Source organism: Quercus lobata, unplaced genomic scaffold (genome assembly GCF_001633185.2).
Source record: "Quercus lobata isolate SW786 unplaced genomic scaffold, ValleyOak3.0 Primary Assembly Scq3eQI_114, whole genome shotgun sequence".
Lineage (NCBI taxonomy): Eukaryota > Viridiplantae > Streptophyta > Magnoliopsida > Fagales > Fagaceae > Quercus > Quercus lobata.
The window spans coordinates 14470-34524 of record NW_022154798.1 but is presented as its reverse complement, the minus strand read 5'-3'; the positions used below and the strand labels follow the sequence as shown (position 1 = coordinate 34524).

Genomic DNA, 20055 nt, shown 5'->3' with positions numbered 1-20055 from the left:
CGTCAACAACGGCAGCTCAGCAAACATCCTGTACTATCCAGCACTCCAGTAAATGAGAATTGACAGGGAACGGTTGACCCCAACGAATGCCCCACTCATGGGATTTGGGGGAACGAAGGTGTTCCCCTTGGGCGCAATAACACTAGCTGTGACGGCAGGTGACTATCCTCAGCAGATCATTAAGGAGGTAACTTTTCTCGTGGTCGACTGCTCATCTGCCTACAATGCCATCCTCGGGCAACCCACTCTCAATTCCTGGAAGGCGGTAACTTCAACATACCACCTGATGATTAAATTCCCGACGGAGTATGGGGTGGGAGAATTGCGGGGAAAACAAATAGCAGCGCGGGAATGCTATATTGCCATGTTAGAAATGGAGGATCAACAGCAAACGATGTGTATTGGAAAGCAGCGAGCATTAGCAGAGCCAGTTAAAGAGCTAGAAGAGGTAAGACTTGATGACATGCGGCCTGAACGGACGACTAAAATTGGCACACTAGCTAGTTGGCCAGTGCGCCAAACGATCACGACTTTCCTCAGGGATAACCAAGACGTATTCGCCTGGAGTCATTAAGACGTGCCAGAAATCGACCCCTCAGTCATGGTCCACAAATTAAATGTGTCTTCCTCTTTCCCTCCAATCCGGCAAAAGAAACGAGTCTTCGCCCAGGAGTGGGACAAGGCCATAGCCGAGGAGGTTCGAAAATTACTGGAGGCAGGTTTCATCCGGGAAGTATACTACCCTGACTGGTTGGCAAACGTCGATATGGTTAAAAAGGCCAACGGAAACTGGAGGATGTGCGTAGATTTCACGGACCTCAATAAGGCTTGCCCTAAAGACAGCTACCCGCTCCCATGGATAGATACCCTGGTAGATTCAACTGCAAGACACCAGCTCCTAAACTTTATGGACGCTTTCTCCGACTACAACCAGATCAGGATGGACGAATCTGATCAAGAGAAGACCTCCTTCATCACAAGCCAGGGATTATTCTGCTACAAGGTGATGCCTTTCGGACTCAAAAATGCTGGGGCAACATACCAAAGGTTAATGAACAAGATGTTTGCACATCAGATCGGCAGGAACGTATAGGTCTATGTTGATGACATGTTGGTAAAAAGCCTGCATAAAGTTGATTACCTAGACGACCTTAGGGAGACATTCGATATGCTCCGATCGTTCAACATGAAGCTGAATCCAAACAAGAGCGCATTCGGAGTGACAGCTGGGAAGTTCTTGGGTTTCATGGTGTCCCAAAAAGGAATAGAGGTCAATCCAGAGAAGGTGCGGGCCATAATGGAGTTGAAACCACCAAGGACGATTAAGGAGGTCCAAAGTTTAAACGGAAGATCGCAGCCCTAAACAGGTTCGTCTCAAGGGCGATGGACAGGTGTTTACCATTCTTCCGCACTTTAAGGAAATCATTTGAGTGGACGGATGAATGCCAGACGACATTCAACGACTTGAAGGCATATCTCTCATCTCCATCGTTGCTTAGTCCATCCATGCCGGCCGAAGAACTCTACTTATATTTAGCCGTTTCACAAGCTGCAGAAAGCGTAGCTTTGATGAGAGAGGAGGATGGATCCTAGAAACCAGTCTACTTTACTAGCCGAGCACTCCGAGGAGCAGAAGAGAGGTACCCTCAAATGGAGAAGTTGGCTTTCGCGTTGGTGATCACCACGCGAAGACTTAAGCCGTACTTCCAAGCGCATACAATCATTGTCTTAACAGACAAGTCATTGAGAAGAGCCATGAGTAGCCCAGAAGCAGCAGGAAGAATGGCTTTGTGGACAGTAGAGCTGAGCGAGTTTGATATCCAATACCGCCTGCGGACGACCATAAAAGGGTAGGTAGTAGCTAACTTCATCGCCGAGTTCACTCTCGGGGAAGGCCAGGTGGAGGAAGAGAAAGAACAGTGGAATATCTATATAGACGGATCCTCAAATAGACGAGCCGGAGGAGCTGGCATAGTGATCCAAACTCCACAGGGGGACAAGATACAATGTATGATCCGACTGGATTTTCCCATAACCAACAACGAGGCAGAGTATGAAGCCTTGGTGGCAGGACTAGACCTTGCAAAGGCCGCGGGAGCAGAAAACATAGTGGTACACTGTGATTCACAAGTGGTAACAAGTTAGATCAATGGCAACTACGAGTGCAAGAATGATAGAATGAAGAGGTATTTAGAAAAAGTAAAATACCGAATCAGCGACCTCGAAGTCGAATTCATTCAGATCCCAAGGGAAGAAAACGAATGGGCCGATCATCTAGCAAAAGCTGCGTCAGCCGAATTTATGCTGGTTCCCGAACAGTTATTATCATTCGTTCAAATCTCCTCACTTATCGATGATGGAACAAATATGTAGGTGGTAAACTCTGAATGCAACTGGACTGCGCCATTGATATCCTACCTAAAAACTGGGGTGTTACCAGACGAGAAGGGCGCCGCAAGAAAGCTGAAGGTCTAGGCATCACGGTTCATGCTGATAAAGGACGTCTTATATAAAAGAGGTTTCTCTCGACTGTACCTGAGGTGTTTAGGCCAAGAGGAAGCGGATTACGTGATGAGAGAAGTACACAAGGATATCTGCGAAAACCACTCGGGCGCACGATCACTTGTACACAAGTTGATCTGAGCAGGATACTATTGGCCTACAATGATGAAGGATGCGCAAGCCTATGTCCAGTCCTGCGACAATTGCCAGAGGTTCAGCAATTTCATCAGGCAGCCGTCCGAAGAACCGACACCTATGACAGCACCCTGGCCATTCGCACAATGAGGACTTGATATCATGGGCCCATTCCAGATGGTGATCCGACAGCTAAAATTCCTGGTAGTTGGCATAGACTACTTCACTAAGTGGGTTGAGGCGGAAGCCATACCCACCATCACGGAGAAGAACATCCAAAGTTTTGTCTGAAGGAATATCATATGCAGGTACGGGATACCCAGAGTACTGGTCTCTGACAACGGTAAGCAATTCGACAACAGCGCGTTCAGAGACTTCTGCTCGGAGTTAGGGATCAAGAATCACTACTCGTCACCCGTACACCCACAGGCAAACGGGCAAGTCGAAGTCACGAACCGGTCCTTGCTCAAGATAATCAAGACCCGACTCGAAGGGGAAAAGGGTATTTGGCCAAACGAACTACCAAGCGTCCTATGGGCATACTGGACCACGGCAAAAACACCCACTGGAGAAACACCATTTCGACTTGCATATGGAACCGTAGCTGTCATTCCCGGAGAAGTGGGGCTAACGAGCTACTGGGTGGAGAGCTACAACAAAGATAAGAACAAAGAGGCCATATGCCTCCACCTCGACCTAGTGGACAAAGTTAGAGCGGCAGTAGAGCAAAGGTTGGCGCGTTATCAGAATCTCATGGCAAAACACTACAACACCAAAGTGAGGCATAGGGACTTCCAGGTCGGTGATCTTGTACTACGGAAAGTAATGGGTGCCACTAGAGATCCTTCAAAAGGAAAACTCGGCCCCAATTAGGAAGGACCCTACAGGATCGCATCATGGAAAAGGAAGGGGACCTACCACCTCGAGACAATGGACGGACAAAAGCTGCAGCACCCTTGGAACACGGAGCATCTATGGAAATACTACCAGTAGAGAGAATATGAACAAATCCCCAATTTCCCAGTTTATTTAATCTTTAGCTACAATTTACTAGTTTTTCTTTAACTATTCTTGCTACAATCTTTTTGTGCCTTTTTAACCCCAAGGGGGCAGGTACTTTTTTCTACAAACGCATTTTCTTTAAAGAAGAATATTCAGATACAACTTTGATTTTCCACATGGATTTTTATTATGAATGGATAGGCTACACAATGTCCACAAAGTAGACGGATACATAACAAGTCCACAAAGTGGACGGATCGTCCCAAGAGGATGAGGATTTGAAGTCCAACATGGACGGATATAAGTCAAAGTCCACGAAGTGGACGGGTCGTCCTAATAGGTTGATAGACAAGTCCACAAAGTGGACGGATCACCCAAAGGGTGAAAATAATTTACAAAGTCCACAAAGTGGACGGATCACCCAAAGGGTGAAAATAATTTACAGTCCACAAAGTGGACGGATCACCCAAAGGGTGAAAATAATTTGTGGACGGATCACCCAAAAGGTGAAAATAATTTACATAATCCATAAAGTGGATGGATCACCCAAATGGTGAAAATAATTTACAATGTCCACAAAGTGGACGGATCACCCAAAGGGTGAAAATAATTTACATAATCCATAAAGTGGACGGATCACCCAAATGGTGAAAATAATTTACAATGTCCACAAAGTGGACGGATCACCCAAAGGGTGAAATTAATTTACATAATCCACAATGTGGACGGATCATCTAAAGACGAATAATTTACAAAGTCCGCAAAGTGGACGGATCACCAAAGTGAGAATAATTACGAAGTCCACAAAACGGACGGATCACTCTCATGGTGAGGATGTTTGGATCACGCATAGGCTGGAAATATTCGTATTCCACAAAATAGACGAGTACCAGACCGTCAACACCGTTATACAAAAATTACATGGATGGATATTTACTCAAATTTCTCCTTTCTAAAGAGGACGGATATTTATGCAAAATTCAAACAATAAGATATAGCAAGCATAAGATTATAAGATGATGCAATAATGACGGATAAAACCCTCAGAGGGTAATTGTTAAATACACAAAATAAAGGACGGATCGTTCTCAAATAAAAAAAAAAAAAAAATATATATATATATATATATAACCTACATTTTTGGGTCGGCATCTTGGACATTTTTCGCTGGAACTGATTCTCTGTCACCCTGAACTGCATCCTCACCAAAGAGGTCGTCTGTGTTTTCTGAGGCGACGGGCAAAGCAGACGTCTGGTCTTGGTCGTTGACATTTATCATTGACACATCCAGTTCAGGGTAGGCTTTCTTAACTTGACGGAGTGCATCATCAAAGCCTTGAAGGAACGATCCCCCCAGCTCGCCCAATAAGGCGTCGGAATCGTGGTATTCTCGGACCGCAACCTCCTTAGCTTGACGGAGCTTTTCCTTCAAGTCTTGGATTTCCTTTTCTTTGACCTCCACGGCCTTCCCAGCTTCCTCCGTCTTCTGCTCAAGCTCTTTCCTTGCCTGCTCTGAAAGGTCAAACTTTTTCTCCATAGTGGACTTCCACTTGTGAAGTTGACCAAGCTCATCCTCCGTCTGCTCTGCCTTTGCTCGCACACGTTCCAGAGCCGCCTCACGGTTAAGACACCGATCCATTAGGCCCTTCATCATGACCAAGGACTGGAACAAACAAGTTAAACAGTGTTAGGCAAAAACAAAGTAGAATAGACGGGCTTAAATCGACAGATAAAAGTTACCTGTGCAACAGCAAAGAGACCAGTCTCCCCCATTGCCTCCGTCGAGTGATTGCCCAAATCCTCGTAGTCCTCCGACGAAATAATTGATGAAAGCTTCTCCAAGGAAAATTTGGAGTCGTCACGGAGGAGAGGAGGAGGCTTCTCTTGGCTTGTGGACGGGGCCTTCATTAAGCCCTTGCCAGACCCATGCTTTACTGGGGTGATGGTCTTCACACCCTCAGCCATCAACCCTACGACAGGTTCCAAAGAGACCTTTGGTTGCTTATGTGGACGGTCAGATTTGGATTACGGTTTCCTCTTTATCGACGGAGCCGTCCCCTTAGGAACCACCACCTCGCCGGACTCCTTTTGCTTGACGGCTTGTGATTTTATCAGGGCCCTCCTCTTAGAGTCGTCCATCTCTGTAAAACAGGACGGATGAAGTTATTTACATATAGTTGAAACCATTTATGCGAAGTAAAGTTTGACGGACTTACGTCTGTGAATTCTTTCATCGTATCTGACGGCTTCAAGGGTGGGTTCAGGACCGTCACAATACCAATGGATGGTGTTAGGATTTACCAACTTCCCCCAAATCCTTTCTTTCGGCTTGGTCTTCTGAAAGATCTTTTCGAGGAAACTAAACTCCTCAATACTAACTTGAAGGCGCCGTCTAGTTGCAAGGAAAATAGACGGTTAAAGGAAAGAACCATAGTTGACGAATGTAAAAAATATTTGCAAAATTTGGACAGATGCATACAAGATGAATGTAAAACTCCCCAAGTTGTGTCGACGGGCATATACTCCGTCTATCCTGGACAGCTCATCCATCCGTCACCCTCTAGGAAGAAGTAACGACTCTTCCAGTCTCTATTTGAGTCGGGTGTTTCAAAAATGACCTTTAACAACGGGCTCCTACTGGCAAAACTATACATTCCCCTTGACCTGTCAATCTCGTCTGGACGGTAGCAATAAAGGAATTCATGCACCGTCAGCCTCCTAGCACCGTCTGTCATTGCACCATAGAGAATCTCCATGGCTATGAAGACCCTCCAAGCGTTTGGGGATATCTGGTTGACGGACAGACCCAGATATTTTAAAAGTTCTCTATGAAGGGTACTTAGCGGAAACCGAAGTCCTGCCTTCAGCATCTGCTCGTACACTCCGACACCTTCTACCTCGTCGTAATAACATTTCTCCGATACATAGGGTAGACAGATTGGAATGTAGTCCGGAATTTGGAAGTTAGGCCTAAATGTGCTGAAGTGTTTCTCCTTAATGACGGAAGTGAATTTATGCACCGTCCACTCTGGTAGCATGATGAATTCCCTAAGTCCATCAGCACTGATGATGGGTCCCAATGGTTGATCCTCGCCGTCATCAGACGTTTCTTCTACTTCAACCATCTCCATGTCCTCATTTGTTAAGGACGAGGAAGAGGCGGACAGACTCCTCTCTTCGTCGGGACTCTCTAGGTCTTTATGACTGGACGGGTATACTTCCTCATATTCCGCCCCGTCACGAACTATCGACTGATTACTTGACGCACTAGACATGACCTACAATTGACGACAAAACCTAAGACTGACGGATCTAATAGTGACTGACGGGTGTGTAGGTCTAGCAAAATGTAAGCACAAAATGCAAGACTTGAAAAAATAATAATAATAAATACTCACCGCTCTGAGTAACGGAAAGTCGACGGTTGTATAGTTGACGGGTACAGATGTTCGACGAATTGCTCTGACAATGTTGACGACGGCGCTCTGACAATATGTTTTGGCTGAAAATTGTAGAAATGAGGGGGGAGAGGTGTGTTATATATATGAGAGATGCACGGAAGACGAAGTGACGCTTCGATCCGGTACAAAATCCAATCAAAAAGTGACACGTGGCATGCCTCATAAATGCTTGACAACCTATCAACATATGTTCGCAGTTCATGTCCCCTTGAAGAACTGTCAACTACAAGAGTCTTCAACCGTCAACCTAAACAGTCTTCAACCGTCAACATAAACAATCTTGGACCGTCAACATAAATAATCTTGGACCGTCAACCCCAACTAAAATTTAACCCTCACCCTACTGGTCTAACCACCAAAATCATGACTGACCATAGGGTGAAGGGGGCAACTGAAGGGGTAAAAAATAGCATGACGAACCTTCGCTACATTGGGCCTAACGGATCCGAGCCCATGGGCTGGCAATAAGGGAGAGCCCAAGGCCTGGCATAACTTAAAATACTTGTGGCATACGTTTGAAATCCGAGAGAATCCTAAAGGAAATCAGAATACTAGTGCAAGGATAATTCTAGAAGATACGCGCTTAATGAAAAACCCACTCTACAAGAAAATGTTTGCCTATCACGTTTGGGATTGCTCAAGTAGAGTCCTATAAGGAAAAGACTTCTAAGTCAAGGAAGAGAGGCCAACCTCCTACTACTATAAAAGCCCCAATACCTTCACAAATCAAGGTACACATAATTTACCCTCTCTAGCACTCTAGAGTTGAGAATAATTCTAACTTGGTCTTCGGAGGGTATTTGGCCGACACCATACCGGTGCCCTCTGCGAGATCACTTATTTCTTCTTGCAGGTTGTTAGTTTAAGCGAGCGTGGATCGTGTAGCTCACTGGTGATTTTACGGCATCATTAGTCAACATTTTCCATTAATCCTAATTTGAGGTTTATGCATTTGTTGAGTGATATTTATGCATTTTCCAAACATCAATATAGCCAGGAGTGTGATTAGACACAGATCAAAAAATGAATACATCCATACACAAATATATGCTTTCAATGCTATTTCGATGTTCATTTTTTGGTGTTAGGTTTCATCATACTCCTAGTTATATTGGTGATTGACAAATGCATAAACATCACCTAATTTATGTCTACCCCTCCCCCCAATTCAAAATTTGATTTCACATATTCGGTGTTCATTCTAATTTCGCATATTTATGCCTCTCTCAAGTGAAATTATGGCTCCACCACCACTCTGTGTCTTGGGTATAACATAAAACCTCACATGGTATTTTTTTTCCCCAAAATTAATATGGACAAGAATTGTTCACACGCACAACTCGTTGTCTGTATTCATAAATGTTCAATGGCTTACACATCCAAAAAAAAAAAAAAAAATGCCATGAGGTTTAAATGTATACTCAAAGCTTCATGGGGTTATGTATTTTAATTTTTTATTTTCTATCTTATATGGCTTTAAAAAAAATTTCTTACGAAAACACCACATATGGTTTTTTTTTTTTTCTACGACATGCATGGATGAAACTAATGGTATACTCATCATTGTTAGAACCAAGATTTGATTTTGGGCGGAGGGGGGCAAAATTTATAACTAACATACATGTCTCTATCCCCTCAAAAAAAAAAAAAAAACATATATGTCTCCATATAGTTGTGGACATATTATATAATATGTATTATACACACACAATTATACATATACATGTCTACAAAATTTATACACAAATTATACTCGTGCACGACACACCTCATATATAATTATAATACTTAAAAACCAACCTAGATAATAAAATAAGGACCGTGTGAATACCAAGTGGTATATTGATGTTATACAAACCGTAAAATGTAACATATTTATTACATTTTGTTTATATGTTTGGAAATTTATATATGAATAAGTTGCGTTGTCTTTCTAAAAAAAAAAAAAAAAAAAAAGTTGCGTTGTAATTTTTTGTTAGTGGAAATTATAGTAAATTCACGTGTAATTTGACCTATTTGCACTTTACCTACCTGAGGGTCAAAACTTAACACTTTGCCCACTTGAAATTATTTCTGTTAGTCTCCCATTACCCGTCTCCCATTACCCACTTTCATTAAAAACAATAGTAAATATGTCTTTTTGCTCCACTTTTATGTTTTTCTCCTCTCAAAACAATATATATATATGATAGAAATAAGATCTAAAAGTAGATTTGTAAAAATTGTAAACCTAGGTTCATAAACATACTTCCTCTTGGTATGTACAGTTTTGAGCCAATCAATCTAAAAAAAAAAAAAAAAATTCATAATCAAACGAATCCAAGAAAACATTTTCAAAAATCCTAAACTTGACACTTTGAAAGTGCTCTAGTCTAATTTCACAAAAATCATCTCAGCCACACTTTTAGACATTCACAAAAATCCTACACAGCTACACCTTAAATTTCAAAATCCCACACTTTCAGACACTCATCATAGTAGCAGCAGAGAGAGAGAAGGAGATCCAAGATTGTGTGATGGTGGTGGTGTGAGGCGGCGAGTAACGGCTCAGGCAGATAGCCAATCCATCGCTGATCTTAGTTTGAAGCCATCTTTCTCTCTCTCCAAGCTCATCCAAGGAACCATAGCCGAAGCTTCACTGGGTTGTCTTCTCCACATTCTCATTGCCACCACTACCAGCGGTAGTGGCCACCACCCTCTTTATTTTCTCTGATCTACACTGAACCCATGACCTCAAGCTTTCCCCTCCTCTCTCTCCCTCTCTCCAATCTAAACCAAACCCATACCCATGGTAGAACTTTTGTTTTGTGTTTATTGTGATTTGTGGGCTCTCTCTTCGATCTGTGTTGTGTTGTGTTTGTTGTGATATGTGGGCATTTGATTTGTACTAGTTTTAATTTCAAAATTTTGATTTGTAATTGTTTGAAATTTCAATTGTAATGTTCATCACTTTTTGTATAAATTTCAAACCCTAACTCTTTGATTTGTTTTAGTCTTAAAAAAGTGTTTTGAACAGAGGTTGGTAACATGAGACTAACGGAGATAATCTCAGGTGGACAAAGTGTTAAGTTTTGAACCACGGGTAAGTAAAGTGTAAACATACCAAACCATAGGTGGGTTTATTGTAATTTTCCGTTTTTGTTATTATCAATTTTTCATATATAATTCTCATGAAATTATTTTTGATAATGATAATGCCTTAAAATGTATATTTATTATATATTTATGTGGACGTTATCTCCTTATTACTATACTTAATTTGTATAATTAAGCTATAATTTGCATTGGTCCATATTAATTATCTTTACATAATTTCTTGAATAAGATGTTATTCATTATGTGTAATTTTCTACTTTCAGAAAATCATGTGAAAAAATGATTTTACAAGAGTTTGTGAGAGAATTGAGGTCAAACTAGAATTAAAGACGAGCTAAAGGACCATGCTTAAATATCTAAGGAGGTGCAGCTAGAGTGCTTGGGTCGTTTACCATCTTAAAAGCTTCAAACTAAGGAAAGAAATCAAAGAGGTATAATCTGAAATGGAAAAATCATATTTGAGCACTGATTAATATTTTGGGTGTATTAATCTCCTCAAAAATCTAATTGGCTCAAGACCAGATGAGCTGGAACTGTGACTTAAATATCTACAACTTTTCAGTTTTGATTTTTTCAAAATTCACATTTTTTGAAACCGAAACTAACTCACAAGTTGCTGTTGAAAATCTGGATGAAAATTAAATAGTCAAAAGTTTTATTTTCTTTGTACACTTTTACGTTAGGGTTTTGAAGGGGGCTTATGGAGAACGAATTTATAGAAACAGAAACATGTATTTCTTTTACCTAATGGCTGCTTAAACTCTTAGCTAGGGCTAGAGGTTAAGTTTCTTCTATACGGTATGCTAATTCATTGTGATTCTTTTTAAGTTTTAAGACAACATATTTGATTGTTCAATTAAATTTCTTTTGATGTATTAGTTCTTCCATGCTTTCAATAAGTTCAATCATGTTTTTCTTATTGTTTAGATGAATTTCTAATAGTTTCAAATAGAAATCACGTGTTGAAGTGAACTTTTTTTTTTGAAAACTATTCTAACTACATTATTAATCAAGATTATCATAGGTTCTTGAATTGTTTCAGTTCAACCGAATCATAGGTTTTTCATTGTCTAAGAACAATCAATTATGAAATATATATTTTCTTATATCACAAAGAGTTTTATATCAATATAGGGAAACGACCCGATACCTTGGTATGGGAGGGACAAATCTCTAACCCTAAGAAGGAATTGTCCTCTTTGGAAATGGCATTGAGTCTTAATCCTCAAGGTTTTGCTCAATCTCACATCGAGGAGAGACGCCTTCCACTCATGCCTTATAAGCCTTTGGCCTAAGGATGAGTGTACCACTACTACATGTGAGATAGGCTCGTACTCTAATATCAGGTGGGCGGCTCGGAGTTGCCCGTCCTCGCTTATGAATATTTCAAATCGCAGCAGTTTATTGAGACCCGATGCGTTGATAAAACTGAGTCTCGGAGCGGTATGATTTTTATCTGCAAAAACATCCGAGAAGAAAATGTTGGTTAGATTAGTAAAAACCACTATTCGAGGAGAGGAAGTGCTAAGTACGATTATAAGAAAAACTTAGAAGACTAAAGTCTCTGCCAGGGGACCTAATCCTATGGTACCCCATCTAGTGTTCCCGCCCGAATTGGGTAATAAAGATTATTGTGCCATTCCCCGGAGACAACCAGATAATCGTCCTTCAAGCCCTTATTGGACTTAAGAAGGTAGGATATCAATCTAACCACTTCAGATCGGGATTTGAGGTAATATCCCGCGTTGGCGAGGGAATGACACTCGTACATGTGAACGACGTCATGCCACATGAGCCCTAAGTTCATCTGGTCATTCAGAGCATCTACACTCCCTAAGACTCTAAACATGTTGAGGGCGCACTGATGGGGGCACAACCGGTGGTTAAGTAGGTAGTCTCTAGTTATCCTACCCATGGGGAGTGTCATTCCTCCCTCTATAAAGGCGATCATTGGAATGACAACTTCACTCTCCCCTCTATTGGTAAGTACTTGGTCCGGGGCACAATATTGTAGGCCTACTCCTTGTGGGATATGGTATTTGGCTCTAAAACCATCCATACCGGTCGGAGAGTCTACTAAGTACTTGAATCTACCCATCTAAGCAAAACATAGATGACGCAAAGGAAGTTTTCTAAAAAAAAAAGAAGGCCGAGGAGGTTGGCCGAGGAGAAAAAGAAAGTTTAAAGAAACAAATACTTATGAAAACGAGTGTATCAAGTCCTGAACCTTTAGAAAAATCTTTTGAAAATTTCTTGAGGAAAAGAGTTAGGGAAACTTAGGGATGTACGGAGCTTAGTGAGTTGGAGTGCTTGAAATCTCTGGAGGACTTGAAAATTCATAAAGTAAAGGGAAAATGATTTCCCTCAATGCTTTATATAAAGGATGAGATTGAATGGGAGTTATCCCGCTCAAAACCCAAGGAAAAATATCAGCCATTGGATTGGCGCCTCACCGTTGGATGTGGGGAACATAACGCCGCTTGGAGCAATTAATGATTCCTCGCGGGCTACGAAGCGTCAATAGCAATCATGGGACGCACAAAATGGTAATTTTACATGTGTGAACCAAAGAAATAAATGGTCTTGTCTCTTAAAAATCAAAACCCCACTTTTTCTCCTCAAATGAGAGGGAAAAACTGAAGTTTTGAGGAGTTATTATAGGGATAAGGGCCCAAAATCATATATTGGGCCTTGGGTTTTGTCCGAGGACGTTGAATGGTCCGAGGAGGGACAAATAGTTATGGGAGATTCTAATTTAAATTCTCATGAGTAAGGAATGAATGGTAAGTGGTCTGAGGAGGAACTCCTCCTTAGATATGATGAATGTAGCTCAAGAATGTATTCCAACAATTAGAGTGACCCTCCAAGAAGCTCCAGTGATAGAGACATGCCTCATGAACATACGAGAAGGAAGGAAACCCAAAAATATCTAAGGGAAAGCTGCTACCACCGCATTAAATGCACTGTAACTACTTTTCTGGCAGCATTTATGTGGAGAAGACCCCTGAATAGTGCTGTCTTGGCTACCACAACTCACAGAAAGCCAAAGAGGGTGTCTGATTGGATAGACACTCAAGTAACGGCTTAAATGATCAACAAGTGTAGGATCAAGATAGTCCAAAGGGAGCTATATAATGTGAGAGACCCTCCATGAGATGAGGATTGGAAAAAGAGAGAAAGAATACTGTAGCAATCAAAATTATACTTGTACCCAATTGTTATTGATTTGTATGGAAAAATACCTCCTCAGACAGTGAATTCATTCAGCTTTATTTTCTTTGTTCTTGCTTGATTACCTTTTAAATCCATACTAGCCGTTGTTAAATTCATTAGGGCATAGTTCTTCGACCCACTCTTTACAAATTTATTGTACTGGGCTCATTGGGCCAAGATCCCATACATCTTGGGCTTGGGTTGCAAACCGTGTCCCTACACCTGGTATTTAAAATATTGATATAAACCAGTCGTTATTTAATTGTTAACAATCACCAAGAAAAAATTATTTTTCATCTTCACTAAAGTGTTGTTTAATTACATTGATTTTTAATTTACTCTACTTCTTGTGATTTGACCTCGGTACTCCAAGAATTATATTACTACGATCTCTTGCACTTAGAAGTGAGTAGACAGGTAACAAGAAAAAAATCAAGTACTACTTATGTTAATTTTTGTTAAACCTAAAAATTATAAAATTTTAAGCCATATTGTATCCATTTGTGACTCAAAAACTTTGGAATTTGGCTTATAAACAATATTCAATTATGGAGTTTATTTTATTATTATTTTAAAAAATTTATTACTTACACATTTATTTTTATGAAAAATAATAATTATCAAATAAAATGTTTGAGATCTTAACCCTTAGAAGTTATATATATTATATTATATTATATTATATTCAATGTAATTTTTTTGCTTCTTTTTTTATTATTTTTTTAATATTAAAAATCATGTATAAAATAGGAAACTATTTTATTTTTTTTAATTTTCAATTAAGTTTAACATATAAAAAATATTTAAATAAAACAGAACTGTAGGGTCACGTTTTTCAACCCAAGCCCAAGATGTATGGCATCTTGGACCAGTGAACCCAGTACAATAAATTTGTAGAGAGTGGGTCGAGGAGCCAGGCTTTAGTGCACGTATAACAGTTAATATGATGTTTGTCATGATCAAGCTGAGATGAACTGAGTTTATCAAGGAAGATTGGTCCTCGGCACAATCCGAAGAGCCTTCTCCAATTCGCATTGGGTGGTAGGGATCTCCCCCCTTTGCCTCCCATTCCATCCTTTTTATATCCCCCTTTCCTCCTTTCACTTTTTAGATTCATTGCGTTGCTCCTTGTCCCATCTGCCCATCCCTAAAGTTGTTGGGAGTGGTTATAAAGGCAGAGAGACATGGCTATGTCAGGTATGGAGCACAGTAATAATGGCAGCTTTTCCTTAGATATTTCCATTCTTCCCATTGTCCTTTTCTATCTTCGTACTTACCCTATTCCGTAGAATGACCCGCAATGTCACTACCAGTAGTAGGCTGCTCCCTTTGTCCTCGGCTACATACATGGCCGAGAAGGGTTCTTCCCATTGCTGAGGAGGGGTTCTTCCTCGGACTGGGCCTTTGGCCCAATGTAGATATTGACATGGGCTTCCCGGTCTTTTACCCCCCACAATAGCCCCTCGAGATTCTTCTTTCTTCCCCATAGGAGGAAAGGAAGATCTCGATGTGATGATTGCCCTTTCGCGCCCATATTGCACTATTCCTGGTTGTGAGACATTCTTTTAGTTTATCCAAGTCGCGTTCTTGCCGTTTCGGTACACGAGGCGCGCTTTCATTAAGGTCTTTTTACGAGGTGACGCAAATCCAACGGCTGAAGACTGCTTTGGAAATTGAGTGAGATATATCTCGCTTGTAATTCTTTCTTGGAGATTTGGGCGAATTGATTGCCACCAGGTTTGCCTCCTATATAAGACACATGGGGGGAGGTCGTTCTTCTTTATTCGTAGACCCTTGAGTTCTGCAGGAGTTTCAGGCTCTTAACTCTCCAAATGTTCCCAAGGGCCCCACCAAGGTAGTGATTGAGCTTTAGGGAGTGAAATGGTCAAGGATAAGGGTGGGGGTGAAGGAACCAAGCCCTCCTCAGAAGCCACGAACGTCTCCGAGATTCAAAATGACACAGTTAGGGCAAGGGAGGCAGAAGCCAAAGATATTTCTCCCTTTCAACTGGACAAGAAAGAAGTCTCTCTTCCTTCAGCCAAAATCCGAAGCAGGTGTAGGTCGCATCAGATTTTTGGTGCAAAAAAATTTGGATTTCATCCGGCGTCGTGTGTCACGCATGTGCGGATTTGGATTTCTCATTGCCGGTACCGTCCATACTTGCTTGATTGTTGCTAGAGTAATAGTTGCTTGATTGCTGCTAGAGCAAGTATGTGGATTTGGCGTTTCTGCTTCTTGTTCTCTCCCATCGCCGGTGCCATCCATACTTGCTCGATTGCTGCTGGAGCAAGATTGTGGATCTGGCGTCTCTGCTTTTTCTTCTCTCCCATCGCCGGTGCCATCCGTACTTGCTCGATTGCTGTTGGAGCAAGATTGAGGATTTATCGTTCCCGTGGACTGCTTTTTATAGTTAGCTTTTGAAATAGGCTTGTCTAAGCCCTTTTATGTACAATGTACTTCTTCTTTATCTAATAAAAAGATGACTTTATTTTACTTTGCGAACCTTTCCTTTTCTGCAATAATTGTTTTATGAATGGGTGTGTTAGTATCTTTTCTTTCGAATAGCATTTAGAATTGATGCCACTGATGGTAAAGAGTTGTCACCGCAAATTTGTCAAAACTGACGGGCACATGACCACTAACTTTAAATAAGTTAACTATATAGGACTAACCAGGAAAACTACCGCATGCCCTACATTGCGAATAGTGCAACCGCCCAAGGACGTGTAATTTAAAGTAAACAATCCGAGGGGATCACCGGGTACTAAGGTTCTTTTCAACGTTTACGATGATGTTTATAGCTTTAACTTGCTTTAGGCGTTTGGTCCGAGGACCGAGGCATGATTGAATTTAGCTTAAAACACTTAGAAAGTTACCAGTGCATGTTAGTTTCCACAAAGCAGGAGGTCCGAGGACCATGCAAGACCTTGTAGTCTAGGACTTGGGTTGGTCTTTGAAGTAACTAGTTTCCCCATAGGTTTGAGTCCGAGAACCATGCAAGACCTTGGTTCTGTCTAGTACTTAGGTTCTTTTTTGAAGTAACTAGTTTCCCCATAGGTTTGAGTCCGAGAACCATGCAAGACCTTGGTTCTGTCTAGTACTTAGGTTCTTCTTTGAAGTAACTAGTTTTCCCATAGGTTTGAGTCCAAGGACCATGCAAGACCTTGGTTCTGTCTAGTACTTAGGTTCTTCCTTAAAGTAACTAGTTTCCCCATAGGTTTGAGTCTGAGGACTATGCAAGACCTTGGTTTTGTCTAGTACTTAGATTATTCTTTGAAGTAACTAGTTTCCCTATAGGTTTGAGTCTGAGGACCATGCAAGACCTTGGTTCTATCTAGTACTTAGATTCTTCTTTGAAGTAACTAGTTTCCCCATAGGTTTGAGTCCGAGAACCATGCAAGACTTTGGTTCTGCCTAGCAGTTAGATTCTTCTTTGAAATAACTAGTTTCCCCATAGGTTTGAATCCGAGGACCATGCAAGACCTTGGTTCTGTCTAGCACTTAGATTTTTTCCATAGGTTTGAGTCTGAGGACCATGCAAGACCTTGGTTCTGTCTAGCACTTAGATTCTTCTTTGAAGTAACTAGTTTCCCCATAGGTTTGAGTCTGAGGACCATGCAAGACCTTGGTTCTGTCTAGCACTTAGGTTCTTCTTTGAAGTAACTAGTTTCCCCATAGGTTTGAGTCCGAGGACCATGCCAGATCTTGGTTCTGTCTAACTAGTTTTCCCATAGGTTTAAGTCTGAGGACCATGCAAGACCTTGATTCTGTCCAACATTTAGATTCTTCTTTGAAGTAACTAGTTTCCCCAATGGGGATTTATTGAGCCGGGCTACTAAACCCGCGAGAACTAGCCCCTTGACATATGTTCGGGGCATACACTCGATGTCAGAAGCCCCTAGAACTATGCCCCACTTAGCAACCCTTTCCGTGTAATCAGTACCTCGAAAAGTGGCCCTGAGCGGAAGCTGAGTTATGACAGTAACCATGTATTCTTGGAAATGATAGGGAAGCTCCCGTGTAGCATGCACCACCGCCAGAATGGTCCTCTCGAGGGAATCTTGCTAATAGGAGCTTGATCCCACCATGATTAACCGTTGCACTCACTAACACATGAGCTCTTCCCACAGACGGCGCCAATTGTAGGGTTACGTTTTTCGGCCCAAGCCCAAGATGTATGGCATCTTGGACCAGTGAACTCAGTACAATAAATTTGTAGAGAGTGGGTCGAAAAGCTAGGCTTTAGTGCCCGTATAACAGTTAATATGGTGTTTATCACGATCAAGCTGAGATGAACTAAGTTTATCAAGGAAGATTGGTCCTCGGCACAATCCGAGGAGCCTTCTCCAGTTCGCATTGGGTGGTAGGTGTAACACCCCGATCCAATTTTTATAATTAAACTATATGTTTAAGTGGTTAAGTATGATTAATATTTTAAGTCACTTACTTACAAAGTATTTAATGAACATATTATTTTATAATGTCATTGAATAAGAATTTGTAAAGATTATAAATAATTGAAATGACTATTTGTATTATAAATATATTTAGCATGTACAAAACTATATTAGGTGGTTAAGTTGTGAGATATATATATATATATATATATATATGCAAAGTGATATTATTTTTGTAGAAAAGTAAGTGTGAATGCAAAGATTTTATATATATATATATATATATATATATACACATATAAGTGTGAATGCAAGAAAATTTGGACAAGTGGGCGAGATATTTGTTTTTCCCTAGCTATACACGTATCCAAGCCCCAAAAGTCTTCCTACTTTTCTGATTTTCTTGGATGCTCCTGAAGTCCAGCAGCTGCTTTTCTTCTTTCTCTATTTCCCCTTTCTTTGTTCTTTCTTCTTCCCTCCTTACACAACAACATCTCTCCCTTCCTTCCTCACCAAAAATTCTAGTTTCTTTAAAGAAGAAATTAAACAATTAGCCTTAAGGTTTCATCTTCAAAGTGTGTGGGTAAGTAAGTAAACCTCATCTGATTTTGTGTATTTGGATAGTATAATTCTTTGCTTACTTTCCCTCTTTGTTCTCTGCTCTGTTTTTGGAAGTTGAATTGGTGATTCTGTTTTAGTGATTTGAAGGTTTAATGATATTATGGTTTATTTAATGTTTAATAACATATTTTAGTATGTTAATTATAGGTATAAAAATACCCAAATGAAATTAAGACCTATTGCTATTTGTTGCTGATTTTGTAAGAATATGTTCTGAAGCTGTCACTGTGACAGATTCTGTGTTCATGCATGTTAAATTATGTATTAAATTTTATATAGTGAATTTGGATGCTAGGGATAATTCCTATGAAACTTAAGACACTTTTGGTTGTTATTGAATTGGTCTCACAGCATTTGGATGAAGATAAAAATAATGGTTTAATTTATAAGTTGCATGAATTTCTGACAGGACAGATTTGAGTATGCTGTCTTGTGTGATTTTTAGTAAATCATGGGTTTATGCTTTGACTCCGAAATTTTTATGGTATATACTGGACATACAGGGGAGTAGTTATGTAAAATTTCATGACAATTGGATGTGTTTGAGCAGCCCGTTTGTATTTTACAAATGGAGCCTATGCTGCTGGAATAGAACAGTGAATAGTAAGGGACATGTCTAACTTTGTGAATTTAATTATCAAGTTAGGGTGTATATTTTGAGCTATAATTTAATAAGCTCATCCTTTGGTATGTTTGAAGCATATATAAATTTTATGGATTGGTTTCTCTGTGGTTTGGCTGCAAATGTGTTTGATGATTGTATCATATGTTTTGGGGAACTTTATGTGATGGGAATTAGGATTTCCTTGATTCTAAGAGATAGGCTTTGAGATGAATGTGAAGTTTATGATAAAGAATTATGGATAGTAATAGGTTTTGATATTTGGTTTAGGTGTTACCAATATCCAAGTCTAAGCTCCTTCGACTTTAGGCTCTCGGTTCCTCTACTTTCAGGTAAGGGATAAGTTATATGAGCATTTGGTAAGTCATGAGGTTATTTTAAAGTATGTTATGCATTAAAATGTTTTTGATTAGAGATATGGCATGTAATCATTATTCTGACAATGATATATTCGTGAGCTTTCGAAAAACTTATGTATATGATTTAAGCATATTGATGCTATCATTGATTCCACGAACATGATGTTTAATGAAAAGAATGGAAATGCTATTATTATGAAATGTTATGCAAAATAAGAAATTTCAGTATGATGTAAAGTATGAAATGTTTTCGGGTTATGTCCTCTGATAATTTGAACTCAGCCAGTAGGGGTTAATTATTGGCTTTCCATGGAAATATGTTATCTGTTTGGCCATTTAAAGTAGAGGAAATGGGGTTGCCCGTAACTCTAGGCCATTTAAAGTAGAGGAAATGGGGTTGCCCGTAACTCTAATCTGACTAAGGCCTTCTCCCCAATGTGTACGGACGGCGGGGAGGAACAAAACCTGGAGGAGATGTGCCATTAGGCCTCTCAAAGGGGACAATATCATGCACATGAGGTTTTCCAAATGTGATGAGGCCTTCTCTGTACAGCTTATCAGACATGGACTAACCAATATGTTATGAACAGCTATGTTATGTTATTAATCATGAGAGAATTATTTTGTTTAAATGCATTGTGAAAAGT

General features: G+C 40.3%; 1 protein-coding gene across 1 annotated transcript; it reads left to right on the top strand.

Moving 5' to 3' along the window:
* The first annotated feature begins 1650 nt into the window (after positions 1-1650).
* LOC115973393 (uncharacterized protein K02A2.6-like) lies at positions 1651-3510 on the top strand. The gene is made up of 2 exons (XM_031093653.1): positions 1651-1850; positions 2946-3510. Exons 1-2 carry the CDS (start codon positions 1651-1653, stop codon positions 3508-3510), a joined length of 765 nt encoding a protein of 254 aa, XP_030949513.1.
* The last annotated feature ends 16545 nt before the right edge of the window (positions 3511-20055 follow it).